The sequence below is a fragment of the Carcharodon carcharias genome, chromosome 15, assembly GCF_017639515.1.
Source record: "Carcharodon carcharias isolate sCarCar2 chromosome 15, sCarCar2.pri, whole genome shotgun sequence".
In the NCBI taxonomy this organism is placed as follows: Eukaryota; Metazoa; Chordata; class Chondrichthyes; order Lamniformes; family Lamnidae; genus Carcharodon; species Carcharodon carcharias.
Genome location: NC_054481.1, coordinates 59,403,488 through 59,429,385, shown reverse-complemented (window position 1 = coordinate 59,429,385; position 25,898 = coordinate 59,403,488). Strand labels below are relative to the sequence as shown.

Sequence of the window (25,898 nt, the reverse complement as noted above, 5' to 3'; positions counted from 1 at the left end):
ATTTTCAGAAATGAATCTTCCTGCGGATACAATTGTCAGTCCCCACTTCAATGGATGTGTCGGGGAGGCTGAGACAGTCTCCTAGTTTATGGATTCTGCAGGGTTGAAATGGCCTTTAGCTGAAGGAAGATTAGAACAAAATTAGTTCTATGTGGAAGACTATCAACTCAAGTGGGACAAGGCAAATCTACAGTTTCCCACAGCACTGTTGATGATTGATCAGGCAGCCTGGGTCATTGATGGGAAATGGGGCTGGAGGAAGAGAATTGTCATCAGGAGCTGGAATTCCCCCAAAAACCTCTGTGTAATTCAGTAAGTTAGTGTCCTAATGGGTAGCAGATCCTAGCATGACGAGCAGCAGGTACTTTGTCTATATACAAAACTTGGACTTTGCTAATTTGTGCTTAAAATATCCTTGCCTATCAGACATCACGCCACTCGACAACTCTTTTGTCTCAATTAACCCTCGCAATACTAGTGTCATATTGTGTTTACTGCATTATGTTCCTATTTGAGATTAGGGTTGGTTGCAACTGGGTGGAGCTAGACGGACTTAGTGGTCACCTCGCTTGTCATATTTACAAACATACAAACAAGGAGCAGGAGTAGGCCATTTGGCCCCTTGAGCCTGCTCCGCTATTTAATATGATCATGACTGATCTGATAGTAACCTCAAATCTGCACCCCACCTATGCCCGATAACCTAGCACCGCTTTGCATACCAAGAATCTATCCACTTCTGCCTTAAAAATATTCAAAGACTGCTTCCACTGCCTTTTTAGAAAGAGAGTTCCAAAGACTCATGACCCTCTGAGAGAAAAAAATTCACCTTATCTCTGTCTTTAATGGGCGACCCCATATTTTTAAACAGTGACCCCTCGTTCTAGATTCTTCCAGAAGAGGAAACATCCTCACCAGATCCACCCTGTCAAAACCCCTCAGAATCTTTTATGTTTCGATCAAGTTGCCTCTTACTCTTCTAAACTCCAGTGGATACAAGCCTAACCTGTCCAACCTTTCATCATAAGACAACCTGCTCATTCCAGGTATTAGTCTAGTAAACCTTCTCTGAACTGCTTCCAAAGCATTTACATCCTTCCTTAGATAAGGTGACCAATGCTGTACACAGTACTCCAGATGTGGTCTCACTAGTGCTCTGTATAACTGAAGCATAACCTGACCACTTTTGTATTCAATTCCCCATGCAATAAATGATAACATTCTATTAGCTTTCCTGATTACTTGCTGTTCCTGCACGCTAGCCTTTTGTGATTCATGCACTAAGACACCCAGATCCCTCTGTTATCTCAGAGCTCTGCAATCTTTCACCATTTAGATGATATGCTTCTCTTTTATTCTTCCTGCCAAAATGGACAATTTTATATTATACTCATTTGCCAGATCTTTGCCCACTTACTTAACCTATCTATATCCTTTTGTGGCCTCCCTACTTCCTCTTCACAAATTGCTTTCCTACTTATCTTTGTGTCAACAGCAAATTTGGCAAACATCCAAACCATCCCTTCATCCAAGTCATTTATATAAATTGTAAACAGTTGAGTCCCAGCACTGATCCCTGTGGCACACTACTTGTTACATCTTGCCAACCTGAAAAAGATCCATTTATGCCTATCTCTGCCTCCTGTAAGACATACATTCTTCTATCCATGCCAATATGTTAACCCCTATACCATGAGCTCTTATTTTACATAATGACCTTTGATGTGGCACTTTATCAAATGCCTTCTGGAAACCTAAGTACAGTACATCCATCGGTTTCCCCTATATCCACAGCACATATTACTTTCTCAAAGAACTCCAGTAAGTTGGTTAAACATGATTTCCTTTTCACAAAACCATGTTGACTCTGTTTGATTACCTTGAATTTATCCAAGTTCCCTGCTATAACATATTTGATAATAGCTTCTAACATTTACCCTATGACAGATGTTAAACTAACTGGCCTGTAGTGTCCCACTTTCTGTCTCCCTCCCTTTTTGAAAAATGGAGTTACATTTGCTATCTTCCAATTTAATGGGACCTTCACCAAATATAGGGAGATTTGGAAAATTCAAACCAATGCAACAACTATCTCACTAGCCACTTCTTTTAAGACCTTAAGATGAAGTCCCATCCGGATCCGAGCACTTGTCAGCCCGCAGCTCCAACGATTTACTCAGTATCACTTCTCTGGTTATTGTAATGTTCCTGAGTTCCTCCCTCCCTTTCATTTCCTGATTTATGATTTATAGCTGCTTCTGGGATGTTACTTGTATCCTCTATAGCAAAGACTGATGCAAAATACCTGTTCATTTCATCTGCCATTCCTTTGTTTTCCATTATCAATTCTCCAGACTTGCTTTTTTTTAAGCTTGATACAAATCTTAACCTTTCTAGTTAACCATGGATGATGTTTCCATCCCTTAGACTTTTTCATACTTGTTGGAATTTATCTATTCTGTGTTCTGAAATATCCCCTTAAATGTTTTCCACTGCATCTCTATTGACCTATCCCTTAACCTAATTTGCCAATTCACTTCTGCTAGCTCTGCTTTGATGCCCTCAAAATTGCCTTAATTTAAGTTTAAAAACATAGCCTTGGACTCACTCCTTTCTCCCTCACACTGAATGTAAAATTTGGATGTTTGTAATAGGAATTAGATTTCTTGGCATAAGTTAGCAGGACTGGACTTTACACCTTCATGAACGATTATGACACAGCTCGATGGAAAGGCTGAGTTGTTTAAATTCCAGGGGGAAAGTTGAAACAACTGTCATAACCAATTTTTACAATTTGTATGTTTGAGATGCAGGCTTTGAATTCAGTTCTAATAAGACCACTGAGTCTCCAGAGGTTTTTAAAAAAACTAAATTAAACATTTATTAATTAAAAGATTGCAAGCACATACATGTGTCTACAAACTACTACTATAATAACTTCTAAAAATCCCTCAATTAATCTGACTCCTGCTTACACCTCCCTTAAAGCAACAGTAACACGCACAGATTTAAGTGGACTCCGGGCAAAGCAAACTCTGGACAGTTGAATTCAAAATGAGTTCCTTTCGACTCAGGGTCCTTGCAGACAGCAGCTTGAGACTTACAGGCTGGAGGCTTTAGATCTTAGAATCCTCCCCTTTTACCAACAGCTTTCTCTTCCTTTACACATATTTTCCTCCTTGAATGCAAATTCTCATTCTATCACCAGGTTTTTTGAACTTTACCTCTTCTAACAATAAAACCCTTTCATAACACCAATTTTCTTTGTAAGCTTTGTAAAAAGTAAACACATTGTGAATGGTTTATTTAAAAATGCAAATTCCCCCTTTACACTGCACCTTGTAACTTCCCCCAAGGTTACCTAATTAACATTTTAAACCTACTCCTCCTCTATACAGCAAAACTTCTAGACCAGCTGGCTTTAATCCAGTTAAGACACACACGCGCATACACAGACACAGTCACCACTAGAACTCTACTTTAAAATAATTTCCAATAACATTATAGACATTATTATATCTTCTTGACATCCCCCTCTTTATAGAAACATGAACCGTCATAATCCTAAATAATGGCTTGTCAAGAAGATATAAGAATGTCTATAATGATATCGGAAATTATTTAAAAATAGAGTTCTAGTGGTGTCTACATCTATGTGAGTGCGCGTGTGTGTGTTTGTGCTTAATTGGATTAAAACCAGCTGGCCTAGAGGCGTTGATGTACAGAAAAGAACTAGGTTTGAAATGTTAATTAGGTAAATTATAAGGTGAAGTGTAAAGGGGGCAATTTGCATCTTTAAATAAACCATTCAAAAGAATGGGTGAAATATTACACCTAGCCAGAATAAGCCAAACAAAATTTTTACTTTTTCCAAAGCCTACTAATAAAGTGGGTATTATGAAAGGGTCTTATTATTAGAAGAGGTAAAGTTCATTGATACTTTCCTCTTCGAATGCAATTTTCATTGTGTGTTTAGAGGACGAAAAGGTTGTTGGTAAAAAGGAGAGGGTTTATAAGATCTAAAGTCCCCAGCCTGTAAGCCTCAAGTCGCTATCTGCAAGGACCCAGAGCTGAAAGAAACTTATTTTGAATGCAACTGTCCAGAGTGTGCTTTGCCAGGGGTCTGTTTAAATCTGTGTTTTACTGTTGCCTTAATGGAGGTGTAAGTGGGAGCCAGATTAATTAGGGGATTTTTGTAGTTATTATAGTAGTAATTTTGTAGACATATGTATGTGCTTATAATCGTTCTTGTTTTGATAAATGTTTAATTTAGTTTTATAAAAAACCACTTGAGACATGGTGGTCTTATTACTACTGAATTCAAAGCCTGCATCTTGAAACATACAAATTGCAAAATTGGTTATGACAGTTGTTTCAAGCTTCCCTCTGGGATTTGAGCAGCTCGGCACTTTAACATAACTATTATATATATATATATTTTATATATATATATATATATATATATATATATATATATGGTTGCAGTAATAACCTCTGTCTGAATAGCCTTGTATTTCTGTCTGGAAATTTGTGCAGAAACTTGAAAAGGTTATGGTCTGTATAAGCAATTGTGTCTGATGAATTCTTTGCCACATAAATTTCAAAATGCTGCAATGCTAACACCAACGCCTCCTTTTTGATCATTGAATATCTTCTCGGTTGTGCATTCAACTTCCATGAAGAATGCCATATCGGTTTTTCAATTACTGTGTTGTCATCTTGTATGCCCCCATTACATATATCGCTTGCGTTAACAGCCAACTTAAATTGCTTAGCGTAATTGCTACTGCCAAAACTGGTGTCGTAGTTAATACAGTTTTCAACTGTCAAATACCTTCTGATATTTCTGCGTCCATTGAAACTTATTGTTCTTTTTTAATAGTTCTGTCAGTGGAGCAACTACTCTGCTAAAATTTGCTACAAATTTCTTACAAAACCTATTCATGCCCAGAAATCTCAAAGCTTCTCATTTTGTAGGCACTGTGTAATCCACGATAGCTTTGACTTTCACATCTCTCGGAGCCACCTTACCATGTCCAATGGCATGGCCTAGATACGTAACTTACGCTTTTGCAAATTCACTTTTAGCCAAGTTCATCATCAAATTAGCTTCTTGTAATCGAGTAAATAATTCTCCCAGATGTTGTAATGCTCTTCCCACATCTGACTGAAAACTATTAAGTCATCTATTAAACAGCACAATTGCTTAGACCTACAAATACTTTGTTAGTCTTTGAAATGTCGCAGGCATATTCTTCATACCAAATGACATGACTTTAAACCGATATAGTCCATTTGGTGTCACAAAAGCCAATATCTCCTTTTCTCTCTCCAATAATGGTACTTACCAATATTCTTTTAGCAAGTCAATTTTTGGATAAATTTTGATTGTCTCACTTTCTCAATACAATCCCCCAATCATGGTATAGAATATGAATCTACTTTGTCACCACATTCGCCTTCCGATAGTCCACACACACATTGTGTTCCATCCAGTTTCGATACCAGTACAATAGGCGAATTCTAGTTACTGCAACTAGACTCAATGACTTCATGTTTCAAAATGATATCAATTTCTTTCTGTAATTGTGATAACCTTGCCTTAGGATGTTGCCTTATCGAAAATGAAGCTTCTAAAGAGACATCATGTATAGCTAAATCTGTCCTCCCAACTTATTTCCATGAATAGCTTTGTGTGACTGCAATAGTTTTTCCAAATCGCTTTGACACTTGTCTGGAAGGTAACTCAATATTACATTTAAGATTTCAAGTACCCCCTCATTACCCAGTTTGCTAAGAGGAAAATCAATTTCAGAATCCTCCATTTCTACTTCTTTCTCATTATCTACCATCACTAACAACTCCTTTTCTCTCTCTTCCCTGTCAAAGTACTTTTTAAGCATATTTACATGACACACCCTCTGCTTCTTTCTCCCATCTGGAGTATTTATGAAATAATTTACTTCAATTTTTTTTTTCTTTCATTTTTTTTTTCATTCGTGTAAGGCCCATTAAACCTTGCCTTTAATGAGTCACCCAGTACTGGTAACAGAAGTAGCACTCTCTCTCCACCAACAAAATTTTGAGCTGTAGCCTTCCTGTCTGCTTTCACTTTCATCACTTGCTGTGATATCTTTAAATGTTCCCTAGCCAGTTTACACGCTCTGTCTAATCTCTCTCTCAGGTTCAATATGTAATCCAGGAGAGTGGTTTCTGAATTTTGACCTATCAATTTCTCATGAGTCAATTTCAGTGGTCCCCTCACCTCATGACTATAAACTAGTTCAAAAGGGCTAAAATCAGTCGATGCATTAGGAGTGTCTCTGATAGCAAATTACAAGAATGGAATTCCCCTATCCCTCCTGTGGCTAAACCTGACAGTACGCTCTTATCATAGTTTTTAAAGTTTGAAGCCATCTTTCCAAAGCCCCTTGTGACTCAGAATGATGAGCTGTTGACTTAAACTGTTTTATTCCCAAACTGTTCATTATTTCCTTAAAGAGCTGTGACAAGAAATTTGACCCCTGAACTGATTATATTTCTTTAGGTAAACCATATCTTGTAAAAAATTTAGCTAACTCTCCCACAATCTTCTTTGTTGTAATGTTTCTCAAAGGTATTGCTTCAGGAAACCTGATAGACACATTCATTATTGTCAGTAAATACTGATTTCTGCTTTTAGTCTTAGGGAGGGGTCCTACACAATCAATCATGACCCTAGTAAAAGGTTCTTCAAATGCTGGAATAGGATTAAAGGTGCCAGATTAATCACTATTTGTGGTTTCCCCATCACCTGACATGTGTTTGACATGTTCTACAGAATTTGACTACATCCCGATGCAAACCAGGCCAATAAAAATATTTCTCTATTTTAGTTTGTGTTTTCCTAATTCCTAAATGTCTCCCCATTGGAATTTCATGAGCTATCCTCAGAATCTCATTTCTATACCCAAATGGGATAACAATCTGATGTACCTCCCTCCAATTTTCGTTTGCTGAGTCAAGATCCGGCCACCACTTTCTCATTAAAATGTCACGCTTAAGGTAATCACATTCTGGAATACATTTTGCCTCTGTTTCCGTGTAAGTTGTCTGATATAACTGTTTGAATTGCAAATCCTTTTGTTGCAACTCAATTAACTGCCTTGAGCTAAACACCTCAACTGCCTTTTCCTCTGCTGTGTCTTTCTGAACAACGTTATCAAACACAGTGCCTGCTAATTGTATTTCAATACCTTCTTTCTGCCTTTGAACTGCCTGCCTGTCCTTGTTTTTCTTGTTTCAACCTATTAACCTCATTATCACACAACTGGAAACAATCCAGGACGCTCCTTTTGCAACACTTCTTGTTGAAAAAAAACTTCTACTGGCTGCTCAACTACCATAGGCATCACCCAAATCTGTGACCCAGCTATATCATTACCCAAAATAAATTGAACACCTGCAATGGACAATTTTTCCACTATTTCAACTGTCACCTCATCTGTGTTCCATTTATGCTTTAAATTTATCTTCCACAAGGGAATAGGTTTAGCATTTCCATGAACTCCACTTATTATCACCAGCTCCTGTTATGTTCCCTCTGAATAACTGTCACTGTCCCACAACATTAAGGATTGACTAGCCCCTGTGTCTCTTAAAATTTTAACATCTTTACCTATACCCTGTTCACATGGAAAGACTTTCCCTTCACATACAAAATCTCTAAAGATTTCTGCAACCTGCTCCTCCAAATTCTTTTGGGTAAATTGTGAACACATTCCCACTTCTTTACCTATCACTGATTCTTCCTGTTTTACCTACACACAAAACACTGATTTTTTCCCATGCCTGAACCTCAGAGCCCACAGTACTCTTACTTCCAGAACTTGTCTGCAAACCTATAATTCCAACAGGTTTTCCCTGCAATTTCCAGCACACTGACTTTGTGTGTCCAACTTTATTACAATGAAAACACCTCAATTTTCGAATGTTTCTTCTACTCTCAGCATCTTCCTTTTTATTCTGAGAAAAAACTTCCTGGGAATTTCCACCTACTTCTTCTCTTCCCTGAGTACCCGCCTTCCTTTCACCTTCCCACTTGCTATCCTTCTTGGATTTGAAAGGGTGACAATAAAAGGTTTAGCTCTATGAACTAGCTTTTAATCATCAGCCTTCTCTGCTGCTTGTCTCACCATTTGAACCCTCTGTTCCTCCACATGACTTCTCACTATTGAAGGAATTGAATCTTGAAATTCTTCCAAAAAATTACTTCTCTAAAACTGCATATATTGTTCCTATTTTTAATGCCTTTATCACCTGCCAAAATTACTTTGTTTTACTCTTTCAAATTCAAAATAAGTTTGCCCAGGCTATTTTCTCATGTTCCTAAATTTCTGTATGTATGCCTCAGGAACCAATTCTTAGGCATTCAAAATAGCCTTGTTTTACCACATCATAATTCACCAACATTTCTTCTGACAGCCAAGCATATACTTCATGTGCTCTACCCACCAACCTGGATTGCAGCAACAACGTCCAGTTTTCGTGAGGCCATTTAATCTGTTTAGCTATCTTCTCAAATGAAATAAAGAATGTTTCAAGATCTTTTCACTCAAACTTTGGAAGAGCTTGTATAAATTTAAACATCTCCCCACTGGGTTTTAGGTGAAAGGTTTTTTATTATCATTGGAACTTTCCTCAGAATCTGATGTCCCTTTTTTTAACTTCCAGCCTTTTAAGCTGGTATCCCCTTTCTCTTTCCTTCTCTCTCTTTCCCTTGCCTCTTTCTTTATCCCTCTCTCTTGCCTGGAATTTCACTCCCAGCTTCCTATCTTTCTCCTGTCTTTTTGCTTGCTCCATTTGAAATGCCCTTTCGTTTTCTGCTGCCTCTGGCTCAAGTTTTTTCCATTGCTTGTTCAAGTCAAGCTTCTTCATTTCTAACCGAAGCTTCATTACTTCCAGCTGTGACTCACTAGTGCCAGGTATCGCTTCCAACTTTAAGTGCAGTGCTATCATTTCAACCATGTCTGCTTTCTTTGCCCCTACAGGTAACCCCAATTGTAATTTATCTGCCAATTCTGTTAACTCATTCTTGGACACTTTCTGTAACCCAATCAGAGTTATAACTTCTACTTCCAAAAAAGATTTAGCCATGATTACAGCCATTTTTGCAGTCTCACCACTTCAAAAATATCTCACACTCAACTCCTGAATTCATAGTGCTTCTCATACTTGTAACCTTAAGATTCACCAATTTCAAACCAATCAAGGAATTAAATATATATCCCACAAAGAGCCCCTAATTATTATGACACAGCCAATTGTGAAGGATGAGTTGTTCAAATCCCAGAGGGAAACTTGCAACAACTGTCATGTCCAATTTTTGCAAATTGTATGTTCGAGATGCAGGCTTTGAACTCAGTTATAATAGGACCACCGAGACTTCAGAGGTTTTTATAAAACTAAATTAAACATTTATCAATTGAAAGATTATAAGCACATACAGATGTCTACAAACTACTACGATAATAACTTCTAAAAATTCCCTAATTAATCTGATTCCCAGTTGCACCTCAGCTAAGGCAACAATAACACACAGATTTAAACAGACCCCTGGAAAAGCACACTCTGGACAGTTGAATTCAAAATGAGTTTCTTTCAGCTCTGGGTCCTTGCAAACAGCAGCTTGAGCCGTACAGGCTGGAGGCTTTAGACTTTAGAATCTCTCCCTTTTACCAACAGCCTTCTGTTCCTTTATACATATTTTCCTCTTTGAATGCAAATTCTCATTGTATCACTAGGTTTGTTGAACTTTACCTCTTCTAACAATGAAGCCCTTTCATAACACCAATTTTCTTTGTCAGCTTTGTAAAAAGTAAACACATTGTTTGGCTTCTGGCGTGGTGTAATACTTCACCCATTCTTTTGAATGGTTTATTTAAAATTGCAAATCCCCCCCTTTACATTGCACCTTGTAACTTCCCCTATGTTTACCTAATTAACATTTCAAACCTACTTCTCTTCTATACATCAAAGCCTCTAGACCAGCTGGCTTCAATCCAATTAAGACATACACACAGACACAGACTCCACTAGAACTCTATTTTAAAATAATTTCCAATAACATTATAGACACTATAATACCTTCTTGACATGAACCCTAAAACTATTGGCAGAATCTTCTGGGTTTGTTTAAGTCCCACAACTGTTCCATATTCATAATCGTGATTTGATGAGCACAAACTATCTGGTAAAGTTCTGAAAATGATCTGAACATAAACCTGGGCCTTTGATTACTGCACCTCACTGCAATGCAAAGGTCAAAAGAAGAATATTTGTCATAAGTTCTATAACATAATTGAACTAGACAGGAGCAACATTAGGGAAGAGATTTGGTAGACACAGACAATAATTCATGGAGTCAGTAGACAGTGGGGAGATTTAAGAAACAATTTGATGCTACAAAGGGCAGGTTAGGATTTCTCTAGATCAGGCTTGTGCAACATGTACATGCCTCTATCGGGCCCGCCAGGCTTCATTATCCAGTCCGCCAGGCCTCTTTATCCGACTGTGTTCAAAACGTAAGAGAATTCGAAGACTCTTGAAAGAACTGCTCCTCCAATCACAGGCCATTTCTCTCCTGCGTTTGTGGTTGCTAGAAGGGGAGAGGGAAAACTAGCTGCAGGCAGGCTGGGGGGGGAGGGAAGGGACTGGCTGCGGATGGGTAGGGAGGAAACTGGTTGCTGGTGTGTGTGGGGGAAAGGACTGGCTGCGGGTGGGTGGGTGGGGAGGGTAAACTGGCTGCTGGTGGGTGTGGGGGGAGGGGAAACTGGCTGCTGAAGAGTGTCTGGCTCAGTCCCAAACTTAGGGTTCGCTCTTACCTTCATCCCCACACACAAACACGCTCACACTAACTCACAGAGTGGGGGTGGGTGAGGGTGAGGGAATAAGTACCCTGAGACTGCGCGTGAGCTGGAAAAACACAATTTAACCCTCTCTAATGGTCATCTTTATTAATCACTCATTATTTTAAATTATTAATTTATTGCTTTGACATTGCTTTACTTTTGCTCAGCAAGTTGTTTCCTTTCTTCGTACATCAACATTATATTGAGATTCATGTGTAATGTTGCGCCAAACTTTATCTTTTCGATAAAGGCAAAAAACTGCGGATGCTGGAAATCCAAAACAAAAATAAAAATACCTGGAAAAACTCAGCAGGTCTGACAGCATCTGCAGAGAGGAATACAGTTAACATTTCTAGTCCGAATGACTCTTCAACAGAGCTAAGGAAAAATAGAAGAGAGGTGAAATATAAGCTGGTTTAAGGGTGGGTGGGACAGGTAGAGCTTGATAGAGGGCCAGTGATAGGTGGAGATTGCCAAAAGATGTCATAGACAAAAGGACAAAGAGGTGTTGATGGTGGTGATATTAGTTAAGAAAATGCTAATAGGTGACATTGAGGGCAGGACGAGCAAGGTAAAGATAACCCTAGTGGGGGTGGGGTGTGGGGAAGGGATCGAAATAGGCTAAAAGGCAGAGATAAAACAATGGATGGAAATACATTTAAAAATAATGGAAATAGGTGGGAAAAGAAAAATCTATATAAATTATTGGAAAAAAGGGGGATCGGAAAGGGGGTGGGGGTGGGGGGGAGAGTTCATGATCTAAAGTTGTTGAACTCAATATTCAGTCTGGAAGGCTGTAAAGTGCCTAGTCGGAAGATGAGGTGCTGTTCTCCCAGTTTGCATTGAGCTTCACTGGAATATTGCAGCAGGCCAAGGACGGACATTTGGGCATGAGAGCGGGATGGACTGTTGAAATGGCAAGCGACAGGGAGGTCTGGGTCATGCTTGCGGACAGACCGAAGGTGTTCCGCAAAGCAGTCACCCAGTCTGTGTTTGGTCTCTCCAATGTAGAGGAAACCGCATTGGGAGCAATGAATGCAGTAGACTAAATTGAGGGAAGTGCAAATGAAATGCTGCTTCACTTGAAAGGAGTGTTTGGGCCCTTGGACGGTGAGGAGAGGGGAAGTAAAGGGGCAGGTGTTGCACCTTCTGCGATTGCATGGGAAGGTGCTGTGTGGGGGGTGATGGAGGAGTGGACCAGGATGTCCCAGAGGGAACGATCCCTGCAGAATGCTGCCAGAGGGAGTGAAGGGAAGATGTGTTTGGTGGTGGCATCAAGCTGGAGTTGGCAGAAATGGCGGAGGATGATCCTTTGAATGCGGAGGCTGGTGGGCTGATAAGTAAGGACAAGGGGGACCCTATCATGGTTCTGGGAGGGAGAGGAAGATGTGAGGACAGATACGCGGGAGATGGGCTGGACATGTTTGAGAGCCCTGTCAACCACCATGGATGGAAAACCTCAGTTAAGGAAGAAGGAGGACATGTCAGAGGAACTGTTTTTGAAAGTGGCATCATCAGAACATCTTATTTTTTCGACATTTGCTCATTGGCCCCTTGAGTGAGAAAAAAATTGAAATGTGGCCCCTCGCATGAAAAGGTTGGACAAGCCTGCTCTAGATAGATGAATTCAAAGATGAATGGCCTTCTTCAACTGCAATTATCTTGTGAATGTTGAGCTATTTTGGCTCGTTGCAATTCTGTGCAATGAGAATGAATAAGCAGTAGCTGATTAAACAAAATTCATTGCTCTAAAGTTTGGATTTGATGTTTCTCTTCGTAATCAGTGGGAAGAATGTCTAGTCCAGATTCTTCCCACTGAGTGATGCTATGATGGATTTTAACTGAACTACAAAGAACTGTTTCTATATACCATGATTGCCAATTGCCACCAAATGAAGGTATCCAGGATCTAAGTGATTTAACAAAAATGAAAAAGAGCAGATAAATTTAATAGGCCTTAAAATAAAGTGAGAGGAAGATCAAGGGGAAAAATAGAAACATGGATGATGAATATTCAAGGTTTAGCAATTTGTTTTAGAATCAGCTTATTAGTTTAATGTTTTTTCAAAAGAAATTGTTTCTCTCTCTAAATCAGCAACCCAGGATTTTCATTTCTGTGTTTCTAATATTTCCACCGCCCTTTCTTTCACATATCCTTTTCTCTGCTTTGGTGAGCATTCAAGGTACCTAATTGGTACTGTACATACACAGATCAGATACTAAAATATACATAATTTGTACAGCATCAGACGTTAAGGAATTATTTCCTTTACCCAATGTGTACAGTACTGTAATCTATTGGTGTTGCCACGCAGTACGTTTTAAACACATTGTGTGCGGAAATCCCTTGAAAACGTTGCTACAACTCTGGTACACCAAGTCCTAAAAGACCATTTCAGTTAATTGAAGAAAAACATTGCTATTATTGTAGAAAACTTTTTAAAAATACATCAACAACAATCATGTGCTACTCAACAAATAAATGCTATGAGTGGTGGACAGAAATCTGGATTTCCTGGAGGGCTTGCCTAGGTTCCGGCAACTGCACTTTAAAAACCTAGATGTAGATGGATGTGAATTGTGGCCTCTTTGCATTCCAAAATCAATTCAAGGCTAAATTTACCTTTTTTGTATGGTAACTAATTATTCACTATTGTTGTTTGTTTATTTAAATGTGATTTTCTTCACTAGGTGAGTGGGGCTATTGAAGGTGTGAGAGTGGAATGCAATCAGGAGCTGAATCAGGTCTCTGATGGCAGAAAATGTGACTTTTTGTGGACATTTGTTTTTACTTGTGATGTAAGTTCCAAAAAAACTGGTCATTTTTAGCTCACTTGCATACTTGCAATGTTGCTACATACTTGATAAAAATCCAGGCATATGGATAAGAGTTAATTTATAAATGAAAGATTTTGGTCATTTCTAGCAGATGAGGGCTACTGTAGGCCTTTTTCATCCCTGAACTTGGGAGACAAAAAAAATCAATATTTCTGCTTTTAGTCAGTCTTCAGATTTCAGAAAATGAACTGTTCCCATGAACAGTACAGGATCTGAGTTCATCATTGCTCCTTGTTCTACCACGGAGAACTATGACTACTATAACTTCATATCGACAGTTAAGCACCACTCGTCCTGACCTATCTCCTGCACAATTTTCTCTCCTTAGTTCTTGAAAGAACTTATTCCTTGATAACCTACAGCTCCACAGGCAACAGCAACCTGCTGAAAGTGCATGGGTAGACATCAAGTGAGAACAGGATTAGGCTGGATCAACAGGAACAACCTGAACTTACTGTCTAGATTGGCTATTGGAATGAGATATGAAAAGAATGTGGATCCCATTTCGATATCCTGTTTTCTGTCTTTTTATATTTTATATTTACATTTTATATGATTTATAGTTGAATAGCAAACATTACACAAAGCGAAAAAGTAAAATTGGTTGCGGTGTTGAAGGTCTCTGCAGTGCACAGTTGGGAGATGCAAAAATGAAGCCCAACAGTGCCACCACTAATGGGAAGATATAATTAAATTTTACAAAGGCAGTTTCCATTATAAAGATGGACCCAAGAGTTTATGTTGAAAATAATTGGCAACAGGAAGTAAATTTTTGTATGCTAGTGTATGCAGGCATGTAATTTTTCACTATGTTACAAACAGATTTATCAGGTTCATCAGCCGTTTTCCATACCATCTGTACTGAATGCTTAAAACGCTAGAACTAGACAAAAGAATTTGGAATATTTTGTACCTGTTTTTCAAGAAAGCTTTGATGTTGAGGGTTTCTATAGAGGATATGATCACTTCTTATTCTGTGCAAAGTTATTGTAAAGTCCTTTTTTCATTTTCCAACAGCCTCCACAGTTACTCCACCATGTTGCATTTCTGACTAATGCCTACACATCATGCTTCCACATTGCTTCTATTGCTGCTGGTGACTCTGACAGTCTTCATCCATATTCCATATTGTCCAAATGTCAAGAATGGAGTCGAAGCTCAAGTGGCCAGAACAGGATTGAGGAGCATGTTTACCAAATTGCAGTCAAATTTTCTTCAGAAGTCTTTGGAAATTTTCAGCAAACCATATTTTTTGATTTTGGGTCAGAGCCAGTGCTGATGCAGACGGTTACTGTGTCTGCCCTATCAGATAAAGGTATTTAGTTGCTTTTCACAGTTTGTATTTGTTAAACTAAGGTGAAGGCCATGGCTCTTAATGTAGGACACAATCAAGATTGAACAAGATAAATTGGTAAGCAGTGATGCAAAGTTTGTTCTTCAAAAGCCTGCTGGTTGTAAATGGAAGAGAAAACAAAGAGGTTAAGACCTCCACAATCCTGTAGTTCTGGGAAAAAATCAGTTTGAGTAAGTCCGTCTTGATTTCAACACCATAAAATTATGTCTTAGAAGATCTGTAAAATCAAGTATTGAAGTGGCACCCCAGGTTTAGAATAGAAATGGAGTAGTCCAGTATTGCAGTGTGAGCTTTAACATGCTGTGCCATGGAATCTTTGATGTTGGCTTATGTCTAATGTAATGCATTACATAGTGCATTAGTTCCAGGACTGTTCCAATGCAACAATTGCATTAATATATTCCCTCTACTGCAGAACATATGCTGGCTTTTTAGAAAAGCCAGATGAGAAACGGACATTGACCCATGGTGCAAGATTTAGGGAAGTTGACTGAAAGCTTCGTTGAAGGGAGAGGTATTGGAAAAAGTTTATACGATGGTGAAATAAGTGGAGGATGTTTAGAGGGAGGAATGTCAAATTGGGCGAAGATAGCTAAAGGGGGTGTCACCAATGGCTGATGGAGCAAGATGGATTGAATGACTGCCTCATTCTTTCTTTCTTTCTTTCTTGGGTCTTTTCCTGGTTTGATCTCAATCATGAGAAACTGCAGAAGATGATTTCATAGCTTTTGAATGTGGGAGAAATATTTGTATTGTGAAGAGGGCGATGGCGGCGTAATGGTAATGTCACTGGATTAGTAATTCAGAGGCCCAGGCTAATGCTCTGGGGACATAGGTTCAAATGAAACCATGGCAGCTGGTGGAAATTAAACTCAATTTATAAGCCTGGAATATAAAGCTTAGTCTTAGTAATGGTGACCATGACAACTATCGTTTATTGTCATAAAACCCACCTGGTTCACTAATTCCCTTTTAAGGAAAGAAATCTGCTGTCCTTACCCAGCCTGACCTACATGTGACTCCAGACCCACAGCAATATGGGTGACTCTTAACTTCCTTCTGAAATGGCCTAGCAAGCCATTCAGTTCAAGGGTAATTGGGAATGGGCAACAAATGCTGGCCTTGCTAGCGATTCTCTCATCCCAGGAAAGAAAAAAATGGCATTGAATGTTGTTCCTTAGCTGGAAAGAGGGTTAAGAAGTGAAACTATTTGATTTACTTAGATACCCTTTTTTTAACAGGTACAGATGCATTGCTACAGCATCAGCAGCAATCCCTAACGACATCACAACGCTGGGATTCAACATGTAAGCAAGTCGTTGATTTTCGACCTCAAGAGCAATCTGATCTTGATTTGACACTGTTGGTGACCTATCAAATTCCTGCTGCTGCTGACCAATTGTTCACCCGGTCAGTTCTGGACAAAGCCTTGAACAGACACAACTATCATTCTCGCTTCCATGATCTTCTCTACATTGAAGAAAATGCACAAAATAAAGATATAAGCAAGTAAGGTCTTTTCACATTTGAATTTTCTGGGAAAGCTGGAGGCTTGGCTACTGCTGAAACTTTGAGAATGTGCCAATTTACCTGTCATCTACAATCTAATCCCTCAATGTAGGATGGCTCGAGGTTACCTCAGAAAGATGACATCCTTTAGTTTCCCTCCTCCCAACATTCTATTTTGTTGTCTTCTCATTTTCTCTGCATTGACATAGTGCCTCAACCTCATACGGACAACCCTGGTGTGAGCCTCTGTGTTGGTATGCTATTTGACCATGCAGAGCTACCCATACTAGAACATTGGTATTAGATGTTACTGGATGGCAATGTTGGCTGCTTTTTCTTCATCTCCTTGGCCCAGGATGTTAATATTAATTGTAGTGACTTGATCACTGACCACGCTGATGCGTGCAGATCCAGAACCGTTTTAACTGATTGGTTCAGCTACACACTGTATACTGACTGTGCCAGCATCCAGCCAATTTTTTCCCCCATAGCTAAATTTAAAACTAGAACAAAATGTGCCAAGAATGCATAGATTTTGAGTGCAGTTTTGAAAATTGTTAGTGATACTTCTTTTAAACACAAAAGGAGCTAGGAAAGTTCCACTTTTCTTTGCAGAGGGCAGAAGGAAAGGACATCTTAGGCCAAGGTTCCTAACCTTGATGCTTAACTTGTGATTCAGACTGTGTTATGATCTCAGTTTGGGAAAAAAAGGACAAAATGTGAAATATTGGTTATTTACTAAAAGAATGAAGCCACTGTTTAAAACAAGAAGAATTTTTGCTAAACAAGAATCAAACAGAGCAAACACTTAACACTATCTTAGCTAACCATCTATACTCTAACACTCAGAATCAACATAAGTTAAACATGAATTAACAGGCAAAAAATTGGGACCAGATATACACTACGAATTACATATTGAATGGCAGATACAACTAAGACAGATCTAATGAATCGGCTCAACAGTCTCTTCAGCATGAGGATCATCAAACATGGTCACAAAGTCCTTCAAAATGATGTTGTCCTTGCAAAAAATTTCAGGCCCTCTGTTTGTAGCAGCTAGCCTGATCCCCTGCCACCAGCAGTGCACAACCAACCCGAGTTCCACAAGTACGGTCTTCACCAAAACTTATACAGGTCTGTAGAATTGCCTGAACTCTGCTTATGATGGTCTGATGACATAGATCCACTAATGTTTTCTTCAAGTAACAGAAACAGCAGCAGCAACTATCTCTTTGCTTATTCTCAGCTTCTGGTTCTGGCCTTTCTTCTTCAGCTTGCTTATACTGCACCACTGAACTCATCAACTGTTAACACTGAGCTTGGATTGATCTGTGTCCTTTTTTTATCTTTCATCCAGGCCCAGTCTCCCTTGAAGTTTTGGTTTCCAATCACGGTTTTAGTTTTCATTTCCATAGAAACTGGGAGGGTCAGTTTCCTTTCCAGTTTCCTTCTTCTGTTTCCCTTTTCAGGTTCTGTTTTCAGTTAAGGTCTGTCTCAAAAAATACAAACTTTGAAAGCACAGATTCCATCACGGCTGGAAAGTGCACATGTGTAGCTATCTGATGAGGTGAGGATAAGATCAGGTTTGCCTATGTTACCCACACAATCAAATAGCTGGACATAGATGAAGAATGGCTCCTGAGCAAGTTATTGGAAAGTATGCATGAAACTTGATAAGAATAAGGATCTTGAGCAGAGAAGAAGAAAAAAAGATGTAAATTATTCAAATAAAGGGCAGAATTTTGCCCTCGGATGTGGGCCCCACCGGCTTGATGGTGGGCGGCCAGCTGACCCCCGCCACTGAAATGGGGCCCTCCGCCATTTTAAGTGGGCGGGCCAATTAAGGCCCGCTGAGCGGCATTCCCAACAGGAAGCGCTATGCACTTCCTGTTCTGGGGGCTGAGGGATTCCCCATCTGTCAAAGTGCACTCTTTCACGCATGCGCGCGAAAGAGCGCACTTCTCCCTGAGGCAAATTGCTGCCTCAGGGAGATTCGTGACAGGTAAGTTAAGTGTAAAAATAGAAACATTAAAAAATTATTAACATGCCCCCCCTCGTGACAATGTCACACGAGATGGGACATGTTAATAAAAAACACATAAACTTTATTTTTTACAAAACGGACATGAAACTTCATCCCGCCAGTGGATGAGGTTTCATGAATAATCTGGAGCCTGCTGGGGCTCCTGGCCTGCCCGCCAGCTTTAAGGTTGGCCGGACAGGTCTTTAATTACTTTAATTAGCCTGTTAATGGCCTGAATTGGCCATTGACAGGTCGGCGGGCAGACAGCTGATTTCACTGTCCGTCCACCTTCCTAAAAATTCAAACGGACAGGGATGACGTTGGGGATTCCTCCCGACGTCATCCCACGTCATTTGCCCCTCGGCAAGTGGGCCCTGCCCCCAAATCGCCAAGGGGAAAATCCTGGCCAAGGCTTTTTATTTACCTCAAATAAGCTTTTGAGCTTTGGTGCTGTTTTCTCTAACATTGTTGAAATCTTAAAATTAGATTCTTACTTTGTATATGAGATTCATCTGTTGTTCTGTAGATCCTTTAGCAAATTTTTTAAAAAATTGCTGTTCTTTGATTAGTTTTAAGTTTTTTCTTTTTGTACTAGGTTTAATATCAAAGCAAATTTGCACATAACGACGTCCTATGCAGTTCCTGGCAATCATGGTGCTGCTCGGCATGTTCAGAATGGTCAACTGTTTGCCTGTGTTTTGTTGAGTGATACCGTGATAACCAAAGACACTGCTGCTGGGAGACTCGTGATGGAAAAGGTCACCAGTGTTCTGCTGATACCCCTCAGCAAAAAAAAGGGTCTTGGATCGAATCAGGGGAATAAGGAAAAAGTGTACGAAGCACTTGTGGAAGACAGGTCCAGGGAGTGTATGTTGCTGAGGCTCTCCAAAGAGTGCTGTGAAGATCTGAAACTTCGACCGGAGAGAGACATAGAGGCAAGTTTATGTGAAATTTGTACCCTTAAAGTTTTGAGGTATTGCCTGTTAACAGAAATTTCTTCCCTCCTCCTTAGATCATTGCTTAGAAGCCAGAAACAAAACTTGGATTGAGGAATTCAGTCTGTGAATCGGAAAACCTAAGATCTCTGAAGGAATGCTTGCTTATCTCTCAACCCACTAAGCAGAATAGAACAGCAAACATAAAGTACCATAGCAGGCAACAGCACCTCATCTTCCGATTAGGCACTTTACAGCCTTCCAGACTTAACATTGAGTTCAACAACCTCAGATCATAAACTGTCTCCTCCATCTTTACCCCTTTTTTATCCCCTTTTTATCAAATAATTATTTTTTAATTTTTATATGTATATATTCCCCCCCACCTATTTCTATTATTATTTTTAAAATTTATTTCCATTCGTTGTTCTTTCCCCACCTTTGGGCCTATTTCGATCTTTTCTCCCACACCGTCCCGTCCCCCCACCCCACCCCCACTAGGGCTATCTATCACTTGCTCATCCTGCTTTCTACTGTTAATGTCACCATTAGCACCTTCTTTAGCCAGTATCACCACCATCAACACCCCCTTGACCTTTTATTTATGACATCTTTTGCCATCTCTCCTTTGTCTCCACCTATCACTGGCCTTCCATTCAGCGTCACCTGTCCCACCCCCCTTAAACAGTATATATTTCACCACATTTCTACTTCTTTTTAGTTCTGAAGAAGAGTCATACGGACTCGAAACGTTAACTCTGTCTTTCCCTCCACAGATGCAGTCAGACCTGCTGAGTTTTTCCTGCAATTTTTGTTTTTGTTTCAGATTTCCAGCATCCGCAGTATTTTGCTTTTATCTTAGGGTTTTAACAAAGCCTTCTCTTCAGCATTCACCTGTAAAATTAATTAAATATAATTTATATCTCATGTTTTTAAAAATATCTTGTATTGCAACTAACAACAAGGATAGTTGGCAGCCCGATTTATCACTTTCATCTTGGAATTATTAATCTAAGTTTCTGAAGCTGAACGTCTTTATTCAAGATGTGGTCAGACCACCACTTCTGTTATTGAAGAAATTTAGCAGACATCATCTGATTTATATTCGAATGAATTGTTTATAATGCTATTTAATTTATGCTCCATGATGACTAGCTACATAAAGCACCAAGTTTAACAACAGTAGATTTGCTTTAATTTTACCCTTCAATGTATTGTTCATGTGGTATGCATATCATTGTTTTTTACAAAATCAACAAATTATGAAGAAATTCTTGTGTGCAGCACTTGCATATGTTTAAATTGAATTTGTATGCTGCTGGTCACCCACTTTGTGATTTTAACATCCTAGCATTGGGTTTAAAATTGCTTGGAAGATGCATGGAGTTCACAGGAAGTCACAAAAAAAAAACCTTGTGAAAGACCCAATGCTGAAGATCCATGGCTTCAACTTTCTGTGAAGCTCATGGTAAACAGTAAGCAGCATCAAGTTCTACCATGACAGATATGGATACTTCATGCAAAAATGGAAAATTAAAAAATCTTCACTGTGTATGATATAATATTGATGGAAGAGCAGTAGAGTTGTAAAGCCAAAATGGCATATAAGGAGTCCATTCAACCCATCGGGTCCTTATTGGCATCAAGCTCCAGGTCATGACCACTTGCTGTGCAAAATCGTTCTTCCTCACATATGCCCCCGTCTTCATATCTTGTCTCAAACCTTAAATCTGTGTCCTCTAGTCCTTGTGCTAATTAAGATAGAAATTAAAGCGTCCAACTTAATCAGAATCAGAAATGAGCTGAGGGAGCCTAGTCATAACCAGATGTCTAGCACAATCTAATCTTTGAGTTTTACTCTTTGAACGTTTTGTAGATAAGTTCTGAAGTTACCTTTATCTCTCGAAATGTATGCCTGATTTGTGTTATTTCCATAATGTTGGTGAGAGCAAAATAGTATAGGAGAAGAAGGATGATTTTTACAGGTACTTCGCTGTGGATTACCAGTAATTAAGCGGTTTGGATGACTATGTTACTGTTTGGAGGAAATCAGCTGCTGTTGGTTTATAATGTGCTCAGTATTCTGTTCTTTCCCTCAGTATTTCTGTAATGCTTGCTATAGTCTATTAATAATCTCAAGTCTAAAAAAGTGGCATCTTTTGCCAAAAGCTTAACAGTATCTGCCACATCAATTGCTGTGTTACCTAATACAAAATCAGTGGGCTGGATGTCTGTCATTATCTACTTCACAAAAATAAAATTAGATATTGCTGCTTTGAGTCTGTAAGATGCAAAATGGGGTTTTCTGCTGTCTTAAGTAGCAAATTCCAGTGCAGAATTTGGCTCTATAGATCGTGTGGACTGTGTTTTCGATGGGCATCATGCATTATGAGTACTGTGCACCAGTAAAGACCAGAAGTAGCTACACTCCACTTGTAGTATTCCATTTGACGTCAGCAAGTTGAGTGTAGCATCAGAAAACCACCCCAACACTCTTGCTGCCCATTGCACATCAGTCCCATGCCCATTCATTGCAACCCTCTGCAAAGTATAGCAAATTGAAGAAAATCAATGTCTCCCCCTGCACCAGGATCTCAGAATTGTCCCTCAACGCTATCTGAAGTCACACAAGCCCTTTTGGACTCTCAAGCTTAAATTTCAACAATATAACTTCAATCCTGATGGGGCTTGTAAGCTGCATGGAGTTCACAAGAAGTCACAACAAAGCACCTTGTGACAGACGAAATGCTGAAGGTCCCTGGCTTCAACCTTCTGTAAAGCTCATGGTCACTGGGCAGCATCAAGACACACCATGACAAATATGGATACTTCATGCAAAAATGGACAATTAAAAAATCTTCAATGTACATTTGCAGCCACCCAGGACAAATCATGGAATAGATAATGGCTGAGTGCCTGATTGACAAATGCAAAAGTGATTCACTTTTCTACTCTTGACTTATTTATCTGGCTTAATCACCTGAATGTAAAATTACAGTTGTTGCTCTACAACTACATCAGCCATAAGAAAAGAAATGTGAGCCGAAAATCAAAGCTAAGAACAATGCAATTGTGAGTCACTCTAGTATTGTCCAGCTTACTTGTGCATTGAAAAATAAAATGGGAAACTGAGGGTTTTTCTCCCCTTGCTCTGCTTACTATAGAATTGTCAGGTATTGGACAAAACTCACATAAATTGGTTGTATGAGCTTTTCAAAGTGCATTCTGTTTCTTTAATGTTTTTGAATTGCTTAGTGATCTTTTGGTTCAACCAACAGGTGGAGCTTCAGTTTCAGTTGAACCGTTTGCCGCTCTGTGAGATGCATCTAGCTTTGGATAATCTTAAAGACTGCAGCCTGGTCTCCCCAGATATTTCTCCTCTTCTGATGCTTGATTTGCCAGACAGGTATGGAACACTTTTGGTGTGTTTTCTGGTGGCTGCCAAATGCAGTGTTTTTTCCAAATAGCTTATTTGCATTTTGTATGAAATCCTTTGGGATGCAATAGGGGTGGTGGAAGGGAGGAGAAACATAACAGAGACAATTAAAATTATAATGGTTATAGAATCAGCAACTTTCAATGCCATTTAAGGAAAGGTGACACCGATATTATATCCTCAGAAAATGCTGGAAGGACTCAGCTTTAGCTATGAGAATCAAGTGACATACAGACAGAAAGTTCTTTGATATCAGTCTGTTTATTATCCTTTGCAGCAGTAGATTGTGGACAGCCTTGCAATGATGCTTGTTTTTAGGTGAAAACTAACAATTATTTGCTAAATTATGTGTGTTAGAAAAATAATAACTAATTTGTGGATGCTCTCCTATTTTTGTTCTCAAGTCACTAAAGACATTCATTTGGGGTTGTGACCTCAGCTGGGATTTTTCTCTTACTTTTACCTCTGTCTCAAGATTGTTGAAGGTCAGTTGATATCAGTCCTACACCAAACTTTCAAAATAATGATTTCCTCTTTGTCTCACAGAGACTGGGGAAAGCAGTTGGATCTAAGGCTGAATTCCAAGCAGAGAAAAGCAGCTGATATCATTACAGCTCCTACATCATTCAGTCTCCCACCAATTCTTCTGACCGGGCCATGTGGCACTGGGAAAACTTTCACTTTGGCACAAGCAATTAAACAATTGGTGAAAGACTCTGACAAAAGGTAGAGTGAAGTTGATTGATAGACCTGAAAATAATTGTAAAATAATCCAGCCTTTGCCACATGAGTGCACAAATAGGCATATGTTGAAGTGTTTTAGGATTGTGCCAGTTTCCTTGATGAATGGATAAGGAAAATACTTTCAAGTTTATTTTTTTGCCTTGCAACACAATTTTTTTTCTCCAGCTTTCTCTCCTTGCCCACTTCAGATGGTGACACTTGCTGGCAAATGATTGTTTCTTGAACCTTACCCCAAGTACTTGTTTCAAATCTGAGTCTGCACACTGAGTGTTGATTGGCTATGCTCGAGTTGACTGTATCTGACCAAGATCTGTTATATTAGAAGTCTGCATATGCACTTCTAGCAGGAATCAGTGCGTAGTAAGGGTGAGTGGGAATCGGGGGTGTGTGTGGGATTTCTCCTCCTTCTTCCCCGAGCTGTTGAAGCCAGTTGCGGCCTTCCTAGCGTTCCAGCTGAGACAAGCTAATTGAACAGAGACCAGAAACTGATGCTTCTGAATAGCTCAGTACCACATCATATGACACATTTACTGACTGAACCACTGCAGTTGAACCTTTATGACCAGAAGAATTCCTGATATTAGAAATCAGTTTCTGTGTGGTGTTGGGGGCAAGAGGAGAGAAAGCGAGAGATGGATGAACACACAGATTACTATCACAGATCTTAAGGTACATTGTGTCATGTTTTCCATTTTACAGCTGACTCACATTTGTGTTTCTTCCTGTCTCAGGATTCTGTTCTGTGCACATTCAGATACTGCAGCAGACAGTTTCATAAAGGACTACCTCTCTCCTATTTTTGAAAACGATGCCAGTGATGTGAGACTTCTCAGGTGAGGGCACTATCCATGATAACATTAGCAACACGCTTCCAGATCATAGTCCTCGCAAAAGTTCATGCTCACTTAACTCTCCCACCCAGTTTTTAACAGATTTGTGATCTGTTCACTTGGAATTGGTAGTCTGTGCATTCTCCTCTAAGTAAGGAAAAAAAGAAAGCTTTTCTGTGTCTTCACAAAAAACACCAAATAGCAACTTCCAAGATGATTTAAGGGTGGGTGGGTGGAGCGAACAATTTTGTTACAGAGGGGCACCATTTGATGCATTGTAGCTGACTATCCCACAGGAACTGTCCCGTTGAATCTCATTTCCTTGCTCTTCTCTGAACATTGTAAATTTTTTGTTGTTTTTATCTATGTACTTCTTATTTGTAAAGTCATAGTAAATCCTACGATTTCTTATTTAGATTGCATATCACTAATGGTCATGCTGCGGTATGTTACGAAAGGGGGGGTGCCTGGGAACTCCAAGTCCTTACAATCCATGTGAGCTTCCACGCATGCGTGGACTGAAAAGGGACTAGGCATGCATGATTCAGCGTTTTAAATTCTGTGGCCCAAGGGTGGTCCCATTGTGCCTGTGTAAAAAGAAAAATGGCGTGAAAAATCAGGTCATTTGACCCAGAAGCGCGGCACCATATCTTGGCGAAGAATCCCAAGCAGGGGACAGGGAGAAGTCCCTGCTCAAGAGAATGAGGAGCAGCGAAAGAGGCTCCAAGCAGCAAAAGGGCTGCAGTTGGCAGACTTTGTGATGAGGGCTCAGGAGAAGCCCTGGCAATGGAGGCAGCAAAAGGTTGATGATTCCGGCTGTAGGCCGTTGGGGCAAAGGTACCCCTTTGGATGTGCCGTATTCTGTTCGGTATGGCTGAAGAACTGAAGTTGTGCTTGTGAGTTGGCACTTGAGTGCAGATTTGGGAATCCAGGGGAACGGAGTCTTGGGAGGCGAGATTGAAATCCTGCAAGGTGGGCCGTCGTTGAGGCCATCCGAGTTGGAGTGACTTTTTGAGAGAATTCCAAGGCTAAATTTTCTAAGGTGAAGACTGGAATCCCTTGTGAGAGAGTTCCAACGAGATTGGTTGACTTGGTGTTTATTGATGTCTGGGTGGGTTACTGAGAAATTCGTGTAATCTGTCTTGGTTTCATCTGTCATTATTATGTGGTGTGTTGGAGTTTGCCTGTTAATTCACATGTACCTCATATATTGACCTTTAAATATTAGAGTGCAAGATAGATATTGTAGATTGTTTTATCTTTCTGATTTTGTATAATAAAGTTTGTTTTTGTTTGTTCAAAACCCATGGAGTTCTGTGGCTTTATTCTCTTAGTAA

General features: G+C 39.6%; 1 protein-coding gene across 4 annotated transcripts in view; it reads left to right on the top strand.

Moving 5' to 3' along the window:
• Window positions 1–25,898, top strand: part of LOC121288094 (probable helicase with zinc finger domain) — a 471,833-nt gene that overhangs the window by 46,043 nt on the left and 399,892 nt on the right. For all 4 annotated transcript variants that reach the window (XM_041206411.1, XM_041206410.1, XM_041206412.1 and 1 more), the window contains 7 exons: window positions 13,581–13,688; window positions 14,745–15,042; window positions 16,323–16,590; window positions 19,212–19,551; window positions 22,830–22,957; window positions 23,534–23,713; window positions 24,463–24,564. In XM_041206411.1, the coding sequence (XP_041062345.1) occupies window positions 13,581–13,688; window positions 14,745–15,042; window positions 16,323–16,590; window positions 19,212–19,551; window positions 22,830–22,957; window positions 23,534–23,713; window positions 24,463–24,564 (1,424 nt within the window). The remainder of the gene's footprint in view (window positions 1–13,580; window positions 13,689–14,744; window positions 15,043–16,322; window positions 16,591–19,211; window positions 19,552–22,829; window positions 22,958–23,533; window positions 23,714–24,462; window positions 24,565–25,898) is intronic.